Source organism: Clinocottus analis, unplaced genomic scaffold, assembly GCF_023055335.1.
Source record: "Clinocottus analis isolate CAN_PGR_092001 unplaced genomic scaffold, fCliAna1.0.p SCAF_8, whole genome shotgun sequence".
Lineage (NCBI taxonomy): Eukaryota > Metazoa > Chordata > Actinopteri > Perciformes > Cottidae > Clinocottus > Clinocottus analis.
In genome coordinates, this window is record NW_027176240.1 from 2,007,840 (window position 1) to 2,024,930 (window position 17,091).

Genomic DNA, 17,091 nt, shown 5'->3' on the forward strand with positions numbered 1-17,091 from the left:
CTGGGTAACTTTTCCATGTATTTCACGTTTCCTTTGTTACCCAGCCTTAAAGAAAAAAAACAGTGTTGGAATTTCCTAGAAAAAAAATGATTGATGATTTATCTATCTATCTATTTATCCATCTATCTATTTATCTATCTATCTATCTATCTATCTATCTATCTATCTATCTATCTATCTATCTATCTATCTATCTATCTATCTATCTATCTATCTATCTATCTATATTATTTAGTTATATAGTGCAAATAGATGATTTATTCCTTTTATCGTTATATATAAGATTATAAATATATATATACACATATATTCAAACATGTACACACACATACATACACACATATATACATTCATATATATATATATATATATATATATTTATATATATATATATATATATATATATATATATACACACACACACACACACACACACAAACACACATATACATATACAGACATATACATACATATTATGCACACAAATAAACATATAAACATAGCATTACACACAAACACACACACAGACATAATCTGTGTGTGTGTTTGTGTGTATATCTATGTGTATATGTATATGCATCAGCTATATGTGATTAATATGTGTGTAATAAGGCATTACAGTACACACACACACACACACACACACACACACACACACACACACACACACACACACACACACACACACACACACACACACACACACTGTTTATGCTTCAGAAGTAAACTGCCAATCAGAAGACGCACGCTCGCGCGTGCCCGCTGCAGCCGGCTGTCACCGGCTTTGTCTCGCGCGCAGGTCCGAGCCCGCCGCGCGCGCGTCTCGTGGCTGACGCTGCGCGGGCGCTGCCCCTTTAACCGCGCGGCCGCACTGCTCATGCTCGAGGCTTTGTGCCGGAGTTTCCCGTCACAAACCAGCTGTGGAGCCGGAGAGAGAGAGAGCAGAGCGCCCTGGAGGAGGGAGGGAGAGAGGGAGAGAGAGAGAGAGAGAGAGAGAGAGAGAGAGAGAGAGAGAGAGGGGGAGAGAGAGAGCTGCGGCTGTCGCATCCCGAGACAACGGATCCCGGGCAGAGGGCACGTCTTTGTCTGGGAGAGAGCACGCCGTCTCCGGGGGAGCGTGGCAAGCAGCGCGCGCGGTGTTCATCGGAGCTCCGCGCGGCTTCCTCGTTTCATCTCTGTGGATTATCGCCTCTTCTTTCTTTTTCTTTTTTTTTTTTCCTTTTTTTTTTTAATCTCTCTCTCTCTTCCCCGGTCACGGTGTTTACATCGGACCCCCCTGACCACGGTGGAAGTTACCTGGAAGACTTGTTGTGGGGGACGCGCCGTAGAGCGCGTAACAGGAAGGTTTATATATATATATATATATTTATATGTGTGTGTATGTGTGTGTGTATGTGTGTGTGTGTGGCTGCGAACGGATGGAGTTGAATCGCGTTCGCGGGTGTTTTCCTTCTTCTAAGGTGGAAATTGTTTCCATCAAAGTTTCCGGTCCCGCAGCTTCCTCCACGCCGCTCTGCATGTTCCTGTAGAGCGTGATTCCTGCGCCCCGCAGCCCGCCCCCCCGGCGTCACAGGTCGGATACTTTCTAATCGACCCCCGCTGCTGATGACAACAGATCACCTCACAGTGGAAAGGTGACAGCTCGTTTTTTTTTTCTTCTTTCGCTTCCTGGAGGCTGCAGCCTCCTCTTCCTCCTCCTCCTCCTCCTCCTAAAAAAAACAACAGACACTCTGCATCCATCATGGAGGACGTCGGAGGGATACATCTGTGCACCTGGACGGCCAAAAGGAACGCCTTGATAACGTACCTGGGAGTGCTGGTGATGCTTCACCTGGTGCTTCACGCGGATGCTTCCTCCTCCTCCCCGTCCTCCTCCTCCTCGGCGTCCAAGTCCTGCGAGAAGGAATGTCTGTCGGGGAAGTGCATCAACGGGACCTGCGCCTGCGACCACGGCTGGGTCGGGGATCAGTGCCAGCACTGCCAGGGGAGATTCAAGTAAGTCGCTGGTTTGGATTTGGCATGTCTGCTAAATGAAGTGCCAGTTAGGGGTCACCAAAATGTCAGCGCGTATAATCATCGGAAGCCTGGTGTGTAGCCTCCAGGAGAATTTAGTCCGACAACTTCTCTCTTCCTTGACTAGGTCAACCAAATCACGTCGGGGTCACCAAATTGTTAGCGTCTATATTATCACCACCTGCCAGGTTGTGCGTTGAGCAAAGTCACCATTTTGGCCCCTCAGTGTGAGTCTTCTCTCTGCTACTTTTGGGCCCCTAAAGGATATTTGTAGACCTGAGTGTAGATGACTTTGTTCATCTGTGTTTTTGCTCTCTTACCAGAATGTATGAGGGGTAATTAATGCCACAGCGACACACACACATACAGGTCGACCCTGACTCTTTCTTTCTTGTCTGGGTGTATGAAAAGCATGCACGCATGAGGCGTCACGCGCTGAAAACATGTTGCGGGCGAGCAGCGGGGGTTCAACCGGTTCAATTCCATTAGCGCAAAACACTTTTTCCAAGTATGGCGGCATGTAAATTTAATGGCCAGACGGCGGGCTGCCGCTCACCGAGCGAACAGAGCGGAGCGACTGCCACTCGTGCCGGCCCTCTCACGACGCACAGCACCGAGAAAGGAAGGCGCTCTTTAAAAATTAAATCGGGAAGGTTTTTTTTATCCTCCTGGAAGTTGGACGCCACTCCTCCCAATGTGGTCCGAACGACCGGATCTCATTGGTCCTCATTCACACCTGCATGTCTCGATAGGTCGGCACAATTTACCGGATTTTCTCTCAAATGAATAATCGTGGTTCTTCAGAGACGTCCCACTGGGACGGATGCCATATTTCACGTTCCTTTTTTAAACTATTGCATATTTGCCATTTGATAATCTTCAATTTAGACAGCTGAGGAAACATATTTCAACTTATTTCTGAATCCTGTTCATTGAATCCCGTTCAGAGACTTTACTACGACCCTCACGTAGACTGTCAAAATGAAGGACTCGCATCACATGGGCCTGAAAAAAAAAGCCAGAAAGAGCTGCTTCACTTGTCAGAAGGAGCTCCCTCAGGTCACGTATGGGCCTGAATATGAAATGGTACTGTCTTCTAGAAACCTTTATCCAGACGGGTGTCATATAAATATATTTTTGTACCGGTTTAACCCTCCCGCAGAGTGTTGCATTGTGGGTTGTTTGCAGCTTTAACGTCGCCAGAGGTCAGCGAGTTTGTCTTGAGTGTGTCTTTTTTTTCTTAACAGCTGAACTTGTTTGGACTGATATCCAACGTGCACGGTAACGTGCAACGTGATTGTGTTGTTTTGGTGTCATCAATCTTCTTATCATTATTTTTGATTGAAACCCATCACAATGATAACGGCGCGAATCGCTGGAATTTTGCAAATTGCCATCGGGCCACATTGCCGTTTTGATAAATTGCGCAGCCGTAAAAAGTTAATGAGAACAAAAGGTGTTCATTTGGCCCAGTTTCTGACGATGTAAAGAGTGTGTGTGAGCCTTTCATCTTTTTTCAAATGAAGATGGCGGTTTTATTATCAGGGATGTCTTATATTTGGGCAGCATGGAACATACTGCAATTTAATAGATAACTTCAACTTTTACAGGAACAATTCAAACTAATTGCAGCAGCGTTAGCTCGAAGCTAATTCACACCTGCTGTCCCTCGTCAGGTAGCGCAACAAAAACAACACAATACATAATATTCAGTGAGGATGAGATGATATTCTGTAATATTCAATAATAAACTGATCATCCGCGCCACCTTTCTGCCGTCTCTGTGGCATTAATCACACCTCATACCTTTCCGGAGAGAGGGTCAACTTCACCTTTTCACAATTTACCTGCAGCCTCAACGGGGAGCAGACGGCAGGACTTAAGTCTGTTCCTCTCTGGAGGATCGATTCCAGACAACCGACGAGCAACACGACGCCGCTTGTCGCGTCCTCGTTAGTGTCCGTTGATGCTGTGCGGTTCACACAGACACACACAGACACACACACACACACGCTGTGACATTGTGCACAGGTCTCTCAGAGAAAAGTAGAGCAGCTGTTGGCTCAAATCTATATTTGGACACATTTTATTGATTGCAGGGGAAATCTTCTTGAGATGCGTCAGCTCCTTTTCAAAGACAGGACGTTGTGTTTCGGGCGACACGCCCCCCCCCTCCCCCTCTTCTACCTCCGAAAGTTTTCTTTATGTGGCCACATGTATTTTTGACTGTGTCCATGTCACAGACTCAGTTTTTTTGCCTTCTGGAGCTGAAGTGAAGTCTGAGTTCACGTTCAGAGGTTGAATATCTTTGAGTGACGGCAACAAGATGCAGCAGCAGCAGCAGAAAACTGTTTTTATTTTGACCTTGATGACATCATCAGGGTGGAACGACACCTGGCCCAGTGTCTGCGACGCCGCCGGCCGCTGATTCAAGAGGCCTCTGTTGATCACACTGTGACAGGATTTAGATTTGGCATTCGTGTTGCATTGTGGGGCTTTCATGCCACGTCAGAGTTTTATAACAACTGACAGCTTTTAACACCTATATATAAATATATATATATTTATAAATATATGTAAATATATATATATATATATAATAAAAAAATATATAATACAAATAATTATATTTAGAAATACATTATATATCATAAACTATATATATATATTATATAATAAATAATAATACAAATAATTATATTTAGAAATAAATTATAAACAATAAATTGCAATTATACATATATACATAATAAATAAATAATAATAATTGAGTATTAGATAATATAATTGATATAGTGTTATATTGTCAATACACATTATTTTATGAAGGTGAAAGATCTGAGATTGGGAGCTTTGTGATTGTGATGACTCAACATGTCGAAAGTGAGGAGAAAGCAACTTCATTCCCTGCAGAGGTTGACGTCGCTCCATCTTTATCTTTCACATAGATAATAGTTGTTTTCTGCTATGAGAATGTTACAGATTTAACCCTCTGGGCACTGAGGTAATTTTCTTGATTTTTGCATAATTTTCTTAACTTCACCTTTTTAAATGCACTTGCATATAAGATGCACGCCCATGTTTTACATCAGCAATAGCAGAACACTCTCATCTCTCTATATAACAAGGCACCGTTGTCATGAGGCAAAGGTGCAAAGAGAAAATATGACTCGAAACCACAAAAATCTAATCTAGTTTTGGAAATTCTTCATACATCTCATGTGAGAACATACCTTTACTCCGGTGCACGGATGGTTTTGGTGCATGGAAATTAGTTTTGCAAAGATCTTGGGTTCACAAAAGCAGTGAAATATATGAACAAAACTGTAGATGCATGTAAATAAATGTCTAAAACCACTTTTTTTGGGGATCTGCGTCGGCAGTGTCGACCCCTACACGACCGTCTTCCATCCCCATCCGTCATGAGCGCATCTCTTCCCCCGTGGGATTTACATTAAGATGGCAGACCTAAGCTTATCTAGGCCCTGGCATAGGAATCGACCTTCAAGTTCAAGGTGTCCTGTTTTGTAGCTTCACTACGGTTTTTTGCCCACCGGCGGCGAGGCCGTCCCTCGTGCACGCCGCTCACCGACCCCGTGAACGCGTCCGTGTTTCAGGATGCGGACGGCGTGCCGAACATCTGGTGCCTCCCTGAAAGCGAACGCATGCTGGACTTTTCTTACAATCAGTTGTGCGTTTTTTCCCCCCAATCCTTTCCTCTATTTATTTCATGAAAAACATGCCCTGGTATTAAGCTCAGGTTTATTATAAACCGTGCGGTAATCCATCGGGAAAAACATGCACTGGCGCTCGTTTCGGGGATTGTGAGCTGGATGAATCTCCCCGTCGACAACCAATATTGTGGAAAAACACTGCTGTCCAAATACCTGTGTTATCAACACACACACACAACAAAAAAAAAGGCTTCACAGAGCTCGGGGGGGCCACATCAGCTGTTTCTATAGCGAGGACAGACCGGAGAGCGCTGGAGCAGAGAAAAGGACTTCAATATCACCGCTGAGCGCTGAATATATCCAACACTAAAAGCCTCACTGGATGGCCAGGACACACACACACACACACACACACACACACACACACACGTGGAGTACTATCTCATATCTACACAGACAGATCCAATAAAGGAGAAATGGGGAGTAGATTCTGTTTGTCTATTGATTTAAGGTATTGGTGCTCCGCTGTGGTTTTATTGGTCTGCGGTCTCACGCTTTTTGTTTTCTGATGGCGTTCTCTCCTCCTCTTCCTCCTCCTCCTCCTCTTCCTCTCTTTGAGTTTGTTTTCTCTCTGCTGCTCTCTTTCTCTCTCTTTGTCTCTTTGCTTGCTTGTTCCTCGCATACAACACTCACACACACACGCACACACATGAGTCACACCGACACGCAAAACGTGAGCGACGACGTCATCCAGGAACCGGACTGAAGAAAAAACACTTTTCCACATATTTCTTAACGTTGTAAATGTCTGAAGCCTTTTTGTGTCGAGGATGCAACAACTTTGTCTGGTTTTGTTTGTCATTATGCAACCCTGTGTTGACATACCTGTGTTGACAAACCGTGCGCAAAAACCCTCCTGCTCCTATTTTAAGTCCCAGCATGCCCCATTCAGACAATCTTTTGGCTTAAAATAGGTAATTTTTCTATATTTGAACTGAACGACACAGTTTTTGACTGAAACTCCTTCCTAACAGGCCAAGACTTTGATTTATTGTGATTTTTGTTGCAGATTCTGATTCTTTAGGTCCTAATCTTTCCAAAAAGGTGTCTTATTGAGGCTTTTTTGGGGAATCTGGCTCATATCATGTTGGATGTTCATAGTTATGATCAAAACATCTTTTAAAAGTGTTTTTTTTTGCAGATATACATTTTTTTCCCAAGACTTTGCTGAACAAATACATACAATAAACACAAGTATTGGACTCAGTTTGGGGTTCCTACAATGACTCAAGAACTCATCTTGGTTCCTCAGTCTTCAACGGGCTCAGACACTGCACGGGGAACATCCGCCATTTTAATGAATTGACACCAAATAAAGTTGCTATCGTTGCATCTGCCAGTTTTCAACATCAAACCGTCTAATGCGGCACATCGGAGTGAATCTATTTGCCTCGGGGTTTTTTTTTCCCGAGGAATAAAAGCGCCGCATTAATCTCACTTTGTCTCTTGCATGCTAAGTGCCGGCAGCCTGAAAACACACCGCAGGCCGCGGCGTAATGAACTCACGCTGATCAAACATTTTGAGTCATTATTTGCCGACAAGAGACGCGCGATGAAGTTCTAGAGAAGGAAGAAAATACACTTTTTTTTTTAAAAAGGACGTTGATTGTGCTAATTGATGGACGATTGCAAAAGAAAATTCCGAATAAAATGTCGATTGTCGGTCGTTATTCATATTTCTGTGCTCTGCAAGAAGTGATTCACTCCCATGGAAATATGTCTGACCTCTTCAAGTCAGTCAGAAGAGTCATTGATTGATGATACTCTCCTCCTCATTACCAAATGCATAGATGCTTTTTTTGTTTCCTAAATGGGATAAAAGTTGGATTAAACCCCCTCCGCTACATGTCTGATTTAATCTAGAAATCCTTTTACGTGACGTTGGAGCCCTCGATGGTTCCCCTCCCGCTCTCCACATAACTCCTGTGTGTGTGTGTGTGTGTGTGTGTGTGTGTGTGTGTGTGTGTGTGGTGGCAGCAGCACTATGAATCTTATGAGGCACTTTGAATCTGCATCTTTCTGTTGGACCGGACGGTAACGGTGCCTTTAGCACCCGGGTTCAGGTTTGATACGATTTTATTGAATGGGGACTCCACGTTGAGTCTGATCTTAAGGAAATATGGACGCCGTGGATTCTCTAAACATATCCCGCATTAAATCAGACAAAAGGAGAGCGTGAAAGCCGGGGGCGCTGATCTGTGGAGCCAATGTGATGAAAGAACAAAGTTACTAGACCGTTATGCAAAAAATACCGTGAAAATGTTTAAAGATAATGGTTGGTTAACGACAGTCTGCCCAGGAAGTGAACTCTGGTCGACCATCAATTCAATTCACTTTATTGTGTATCGACCAAAATCACAAAAACAACATTTGTCTCGGAGGGCTTTACAATCTATACACATGACATCGGACCAGGAAAAACTCCCCAAATAAAGACTGAAAAACCTTTCTAGAGGGACAAAAGGGAAGAAACCTTCATAGAGCAACAGAGGAGGATCCCTCTATCAGGATGGACAGAAGCAACAGATGTCATGTGACCAGAAGGAGCAACGTGACATGAATGTGACAGAAACTACTCATAGAACGAGTAGTATACGCACGGTCCACGATCCAAATAGCCCCTCCGACGTCGACGCCCTTATTTCCTTTCAAGTACACTGAACTTTTGAATCGTTACGTGAGGAACCGTCCAATTTTGGCGTACTTCAAAGGGCCTGAAATGTGTCTTGCCCTTTACTTTTGCCCCAAGTCTTTTCCCCTCCGTGACATCTGGAGGCGTAGTGGTTATGTTCTCGGTAAATTACAGTTACAGGCGTGCGTACGGCGGCGCCGACACTAAGTGATCCAAATATCTCTCCCCCCGCCGGCTCGCTGGTGCCCGACGATCAAGAGGAGGAAATCACTTCCGAGGACGAAAAACAACCACGGTGCTGGAGAGAGAGTCGAGCTGAGTGGAGACAGAATAGAGTGCTTTCCTGACATCCGAGTCATCAACACAGAGTTCAACCCGTGTGCGTGTGTGTGTGTGTGTGCGTGTGTGTGTGTGTGTGTTATTATGTGTGTTTAAGCCTCGGGCAGTGTGCAGTGATGATGACACAGCTTGTGAACTGAAGTTGCCACCGCAGTGTGCTGAGTTGTAGGGTGTTTTGCTTGTGTGTGTGTGTGTGTGTGTGTGTGTGTCTGAGAAAGCATGTGACTGTTTTGGAGGAGGTGGAATGGGGAGAGGAGGAGGGGGGAGCATGGGATGGCCATCTGTCCACTGTGTGTTAATCCTGCTGTGATGAGAGCGAAAGCAAGGGCAACACACACACACACACACACACACACACACACACACACACAGTTGGATTGCTGGGTGTACTACATGAATCAAAGCCCACCAATCCAACGTTCCTCCTCTGAGCCCGTCGCGGTCTGCAGAGGGATGCTGTGGGTTCCAGCACCACCACACTGTTAAAGGATGCCAGAATGTTTTGTCCCAATACATAATATGTCAGGCGCGGTATGCCAAAAAAAAAAAAAAAATGTCCATACTACACCCCGTCGCATTTTTTGCAGCACACAAGCTGTCATGTTTTTCTGACTCACAATCCTCTGCGCGGCAGGATAAATGAGCAAAAGGGTCAAAGTTCACGGTGCACTGTTCTGACAGTTTGGACTCAAATTAAAAGATAAATAGTCGGCAATTTAGAGCGCAGTCACGGTAGAGGTCTTTCCTGGTGACGTCATCATTAGTTATATATTAGCGATATATTTTTTTTAGTCGTTACTTGATCACAAATGATTACTTTATCGAGAAAACAATTTTATGAATAGTTCTGATAATTATTTGTTTATTTGGCTAAAATACAAGATTGTCAAATGTGACAATTCACTGCTTTTTGTGTGTTTTAAACACAGAAAAAGAACACACACACACACACACACACACATATTCCCATTTTAAATGCAACCTTTGCAGCAAACTAGCTTCCATATAAAACAATTTACGGAAAATCCTGGAGTCACTGAGGGGAGATTTTGCCTGAATCTGCTGCATTCTGCTTGCATTCTTTCTACTGGCCAGCAGGGGGCAACTCTTCTGGTTTAAATAAAGAAGTCTGGTTGTATAGAAGTCTATGAGAAAATGACTCTACTTCTCTCTTGATTTATTCCCTCAGTAAACATTGTAAACATGATTTTTTCTTGTCTCACTCTCTAGATTTAAGTCTTCTTCAATCTAGCATTTCATAAAACATGATCCCATTTAGAGTCAAATAGACAATAAAGTAGGGTTATGCTTCTTAGCGTGAACAATTTTTGATTGACAGGTTGCTGCTGTCCGGTCCGGGAGATGTTTGTGTGTTTCCACCTTAGAAACTTTAGACCCCTTTCACAGAGAGTTTTCTTTGGAAGCCCATTTCCGCCACAAAAAAAGTCGTTATGCACACAAAAAAACAACAACATAATGACAAAAAGTCGACAAAAAAGTCAAGGCCAAAAAAAAAATCGACACTTGTGACTTTTTTTTTGTTAATTTTTTTTTCTTTGTCAATTTTTTTTTCTTCTTTGTCATACTTTTTTTTTCTTTTTCTTTGTCATACTTTTTTTGTTGTGGCTGAAATGGGCTTCCATAAAGTTTTTTTCATTTCCTTGCAACAAAAACTCCAAAAGCTCTCCGTTAGCATAGAGTTCATCAAAAAGCCCAAAAGCTCCAGAAAGGATCACTCTCTTAAATGCATCAGTTTGTGCGATGTTATAAAATGTAATTGTCGTGCTTGAAGGCGAGGCATCAACAAAATGAACGAGGTCGGTCCTCCGGGAGGGAAACGTGACTATTCAGACCAAATGTCATGTGAATCCAGCTCTGCAACGAGGTTATTTTCAGAAAGTTTACAGACTTCTTGGTCACAAATGAGAGGTCGTGACCCATGATTTTGCCTCAGGAAAAATACGGAGGAATCATCCTCTGGGGACCAGGAATTGAACACGTTTAAAAGAAATCCAGCGAATTTTGATTTGAAGATGGTCCAAGATACGGTGAAGACTTGAGCAACTAACTGAGCTTCTCCACTTGCATAAAGCATCGTTTTATATTCATGTTTGCAACGCTCATGCACTGAACTAAACTCCGGTCGGTGCAGAGGTAGAAACTACGGGAGAAATGCATCACCAATAGTTCCAGGCAGTCGATAAGAGAAGCATCCAGGCTGCGCGTTAAATCTCTGTCTCGTAATGATGATGCCACAACCTCTCCGTCATGCCCCGCACAGCCTCAGCGGATCAATAGTCATTTGGCCGCCGGCGCTCGGGTCTGTACGACCCGTCGGACACACACTCTCCATTCGCCTCCTTCGCCTACTTGTACGGTAATCAGAATAGTGTGTGTGTGTGTGTGTGTGTGTGGTAAAGTCGAGCTTCCCTCCATAACTGGGTCATTAGGCACAAGTGTTGATGTGAAATGTCTTCCATTGGAGGATTAAATATGGGTCATTAGTCTGGCTTTTTTGATAAAGTCACCGTGTGTGTGTCTGTGTGTGTGTCAGAACGAGAGATCTGGCTGAAAATTTCCTTTTTCCTTCATCTTCTGGGGAAGATTTGAATGTATTTAGTCGACGCCTCCAAGAGTGAAAGACCACGAGAGAGATCCAAAGCAAACATGCATGCAATACAAACAAAAAAAACACATCTTTCCTCCAAGAGAAGGTCGTCTTATAGGTCGGATTGTGTCTGTCTGACCTGAAGTAGACATCATCATCATCATCATCACAGAAGAACATTTTCAGGCAGACAGAATGTGAATCTGAATGGTTAAGTGCGGAGAAAAACATGACATATGCTGCTGTTTATAACCTTAAGTGGAGCATGGTGCAGCTGCGAGTGTTGTTGTTCTCTTGTTAGTGTCTCTTCCAGTTGCTCAGATTTGGCCTGATTACCATCTGGACTGTTCTGAACTCAGTGCTACTGGGAGATAGCGACACTTTACACCTGCCGAACCAACAAGGGACCACCTGAGACTCCTAGTGAGGAGTGTATATATATATATATATATATATATATATATATATATATATATATATATATATATATATATATATATATATATATATATTTGAAGGCTTTTATTGTGGTAAGCAAACAGAAAGTATTGAGTTTGCGAAACGCAAACACGGTTGTGTGTGTGTGTGTGTGTGTGTGTGTGTTTCTGTCCTTCCTTGAGCTTTAACCAAGCTCTGAGTTGCTCAGCAGCAACCGCAGAAACATGTGCAGCTTTACAATCCGTCTGTGTGTAGGTGTGTGTGTGTGTGTGTGTGTGTGTGTGTGTGTGTGTGTGTGTGTGTGTGTGTGTGTGTGTGTGTGTGGTCAGGTTTTGATTGCTGACTGTGTGTAGCTGATCCTCTGAATCTCTGCTGAAGCCGGAGTTATTTTCCTGGCAGGGAGCATCTCTTTGGATTCAAAACCCTCCTCCTTGTTTCTTTCACTCTTCCTCTTCTCTTCGTCTGTCCCAATAGACGCACGCACGCATACACAAACACACACATACACACACAGACGCACACACACACAATTGCTTTTCCTGCGATCCGTCCAGCGGAAAGCCGTGTTCTCGCCCCTCGAACTATGTTTTCCTCACAAGTGATTTCATCACTAAAGCATGCGCTGGCTCGGCCCTGCTGTGTATTTCTTAGTCTTCTTAAGTGTGTGAGTGTGTGTGTGTTTCTGTGTGAGTTTTTCTGTATCTACACGTGGTGGGCGGGTGTGTTTACGGCGGGCGCCGGCCCCGGGGGTTGTTTGTGCTCTTGTCTGATTGTTTTGCCCGTGTTCTCTCCCGGCCCTCACGCTGCACTCGCGTCAGCCTCGAGTCGACGGCGTCCCGCTCAGCGACGCCTCGAGTGAACGCCTCCAAATTTGGCACGCGGCTCCACCCGCACTCAAGGGTGGAGCGATTCGATTTTGGTGGTCAAAGCTCGCCGTGACCTCGAGCAGGCTCCGTTCTCGCGAGCGCCATGTTTCAGGAGCGCCTTTTCCTGATTGTGATTGAAGGTCAAGGTCGCTGTGACCTCGCAAAACACGAGCCACAACTCAAAAAAAAATAACGGAGCGCCTTGATAGCAGAGCGGTGAGCACAGCAGCATGCCTCAGGCCCGTTGGTGCATATCGTACCCCTCTCTCTTTATCTCTACTGCCTCCATATCAATCAGTTTTTTGCCTCTGACGTGATGTTCATACTTGGTTTCTGTGTGTGTGAGAGAGAAAGAGAGGGAGTATCTGAGGGGAATAAGTGATGGAAAGTCCAAAACAGTTACACATTCATCTGGTACTCGCATTTACTACACACAGCGTGCGCCTGGAGGTACGCAGTCATTCTGTCGTGTCCTGTCACTTCCTGCCATGTGGCGCGGTCAGAGCTTCGCATTCGCTGCAGCGCGCGCTCGGTTATCGCCCGAGGCGTTTATTCTGCTTGGCAGATTTTACACACCTGTGAAGCAAAAATATTATGCGGTCCCCCGTCAGCGCCGGAGGAGACAGCGGGAAAAAGGTTTGTCTCCAAGTAGATGTGTAAAAATCTGCATATGGCCTTAAATGCTACTGGAGGTGTCTGGAGTGAAGCCACATCTTTATAAATTTAAGTAGAAGAAGAAGAAAGAGAGGCCTGGCATACAAGTCATCAGGCAGATTGCTATATTTGTATTTACAATATAAAGGAGCTAATTGACGTAAAGAAAAATACTAAAACATTAAAAATTGCAATCCTCCGAAACATGCAGTACAGACATGTTTTGCATCCTGCCTTTGTGTTGCACAACTTACAGGGTCGACATTATGGGAAAGATGCGTTGCTACACAACGCATCAGCTGCCTGCTGTGGGTCAACCCGCGGTCGGCATCTTTCACAAGGACCTCACTCACTTTCCTCGAGGTTAACACTTTGTTGTTTAGATCCTGGTCGCCTCCAGCGTGTGTTGGATTCCTTCCTTGAAGCGCACAAGTGGGACATTAAACAGTGCATGCCATTATTCCCAATAGAGCGAACGCTCCCCGAATTTGTTTTGTATACAAACTCTGAACTTAATTGAATTGGAAAAGAAAAGCAAATGAAAAAACACGGCCTTAAGTCAGAGCGGAGTTACTGAAGCCGTTCCTAGTTTCCCAGTTAGCCGAGTTAGCCGCTACGTGAGACGAGCGGTGCTTTTAAGTAACGCTTTTCATCTCCTGCACGTCTGCACATTTGGTTCGTAAGTTGTCCCCAAACAAACGAAGGCCACCTCCTTCCGGTCCCGACTTGGTCCCGCCCCCATTTCCCTGCATTACCGTCTGTCACAGTGGATGGCGGCTGGAAAAGATGGCAACGGTCACCGACCTCCCGTCGCTAAGGGTTAGCCCGAAGCCTTAATCCTATGCCACTTTATTTCCTCAGCCAGAGGCGGTCCTCCCCCTCCTGGGCGGTGACTCCGCCCCCGCTGGCGGGCATTTTGATGGTGCAAGATGCCTTTTTTACCACGTCGAGGAGAGCATCTCAAAATGCCACAATAAGACAAAGAGGCTACAAGGTAGCACGCCACATGGGAGCTTACATCACCATGGGATAGCTCATCTTTTTTCACCTCCACCCCCTCCGCCACCTCCGCCGTTCATACCTTCGTGATCATTTCCATTTGTCCGCTCTTTATTTTCGCCCCTTTACTGCCGTTCTTTACGGGCGGAGGCGTGTTAGCGGGACAGCTGTGACGTACGAGGCGGCATGTGCTGGGGCGAATGCAGGGCTTAGCGAGCTCACGTTGGGTGTGGTTTGGGGATTTGTCTCTGTGTGTGTGTGTGTGTGTGTGCTTACACAGTACAGGAAACCATCCCATAATATGACAACATGGGATAGTGATTTCAGTCTGTAAGGCAACGCTCTGCAGCCCCGTAACACACAATAGGGTTTTAATGCGGACCACATGTGATGGGGCTCACCATAGGGGCAGACACACACACACACACACACACACACACACCCTGCTGGCTCGGACACGGTGTATAATCAGCCTGCGGCCGGGCAGGGCCGGGTACAAGCTCTGTAATAATACAGCGGCCTGTTGTCAGACTGTAATAAAGGCTCTATTTCTGCTCACGCGCGCGTCTGCGGTGATAAATGTGCCGTCGCGACGCAGAAGTCGGAATAGCTTCGACTCTCCGAGTGTAAAAAAAAAACAAAAAACGAGCCTATGTTTGACTTGGCCGACTCGGGGCGGGTTCAAAGGTCCGGCCGAGGATTCATGAACCCAACGCAACTTCCTGAAAGATTATTTCGCCGCCTGCCAGGGGAATAGATTGCACTTTGATTAATGCCGTACGGCCGGGTGACAAATTCCTCCTTTTTCATTTGTCACATCATAACAAATGCCTTTTTTTATTTCACTGGGGCGCGCGTCAGCGGGATTGATGCACGTCTCCGTGTGGCGCGGCAACCGGTGTTTGGAGAGGTTTATTCTGATGCTCAAACTTAGATAAAAGTAGTGAGGCCAGAGTGTAAAGATGATGTGAGTCACACGGCAGAGCTCTGTTGAACTGAAGTCCCTGAAGCAGACATCATTCCATCATCTTGGTAGCAAATATATCTCTCAAGGACCAGAGTCCCTGAATGCAAATGTCTACGATTTAATGTTATCGGAAAGCACATAATGCCAACCGTACCGTTCGGGAATTGGATTTAGAATCTAGTATTCACGTTTGCAAATGAAACCCCGACAGATCCAATGAGGGAATCTGTCATTGATTTGGATTTTAGCGGTAGGGGCTAAAGTGATCGGTTAGAAACATGAGCAGTCAGACAATAAACAAACTCCCAGGTGAGTTGAACTTATTTGGACGAGAAAGTGAAGGCTCGCCGCCGTGAATGCCGTGCTTATGAGCTACATTATGTCTACGCCCACTTTTAGTTTGAAACATACTGGCGTTAGCTTATCTGACTGAACTGCTAGCTTGATTACGACACGTTTAATCACCCGACTGCTTGTGTGTCTTGCAGTATGTTATCAGTTACAACATCCCCCAGAACTCTGATATTAACTTGGTGAGAACACACAAAACATGACTGATAATAAACGATAATCAACAGGCGGTTTAACGCTTCCGCATCTGCGACCGCGGATCCGCGCGGTTCGATGTTCACGCGACGTTTCTATTAATAGCGCCGCGAAGAAAGGACACAGAAATATGGTTCAGGTGTCGCCGGACTCTCCAGACTCTTCACTTCCGCGTCCTTGTTCCCGTGAGTTCGTACGTGATTTGCACAGCGAGCCCTGAGCTTTTGAAGTTTGTGTGTCGAGCTCAGCCTTTTCGCCGCGATTCGCCAATTTGCTGACGATGTCACCCTTTACTCGAAGAGCACCATTGAGTTCAGCTAAATTCAACTTTTATCAGTCGACCGGAGACTCGCATTGACCAGAAGGAGGTGGCAATTTAAAAATAAGTTGCAAGAGCAAAAAACAATCAGCGCCGCTGCTCCCCCATTAATGAGTACATGACCCAAATCAAGGATTTGTAACGGTCGACTTTAAGCAGCTGAAATCATCACCTAAAGATAATGAATTGTGGTCATAATTAAATTAAAAACGTGTGATAAAATCTCAGAGGACTCATAATCTATATCTATGTGAATGTCCTGCATATCTATTACCTTTCTGGGGTTTTCTCAAGGTAAAGGACCTCGGGGGCAGCAGCTTATACACAGACCCATAAAGTCTATTAACCTATTCGAGTGTTCGAGAGTCCTTAAGGAGACCCGTCTTCACAGGTCGGCGCCCGAGGCCTGTGGAGGTTCTGCTGAGGAACCGGAGGAACGCGTGGCTCACTTTGCTCAAACATGAGGGGAAGAGTATATTTGAATATGACTTTCATATCCCACAGAGGCAGATGGGTAAAGCAAAGTCACCTCATGTGTATGGATGTTCACATTGGTATGCAGCCTGCTGTGTGTGTGTGTGTGTAATGGTGGAGGATGTGTGTGTGTGTGTGTGTGTGGTGTCTTCCCTATTCATTCTTCATCTATTCTCTTATTTCCTGTCCATTGTATTCTGTAGTTTTCTCTCCTCCCTTTACTTCTCTCTTTTTCTTTCCTCTTGTTCTTGTTCCTCGTCTGCCACACGATGACATTCCCGTGCAACTGAACTGCCTGCTAGTTAGCTAACAGCGAGCTGTGCAGACCTGCTTTCCAGTTTCCATGGCGCATGAGATGCCAGTAGGTCTAACTGTGCTACACAGAGTGGCCTCCAGCTCCAGCTTCTTCTTCTTCTACTCTACAATAAATTCTTCTTCTTCTATGAATTAAAGGAGCGCGACCAACTTGACTGGAGGACAGAACCAGCTAGCAGGCGTCAGC

General features: G+C 45.1%; 1 protein-coding gene across 4 annotated transcripts in view; it reads left to right on the forward strand.

Annotated features, from left to right (window-relative positions):
• The first annotated feature begins 909 nt into the window (after positions 1 to 909).
• Positions 910 to 17,091, forward strand: part of atrnl1a (attractin-like 1a) — a 197,887-nt gene continuing 181,705 nt past the window's right edge. For 3 of the 4 annotated variants that reach the window (XM_068567293.1, XM_068567295.1, XM_068567297.1), the window contains exon 1: positions 910 to 1,995. In XM_068567293.1, the coding sequence (XP_068423394.1) occupies positions 1,742 to 1,995 (254 nt within the window). In that variant the 5' untranslated portion in view covers positions 910 to 1,741. The remainder of the gene's footprint in view (positions 1,996 to 17,091) is intronic. The other variant, XM_068567294.1, reaches the window with a different exon arrangement.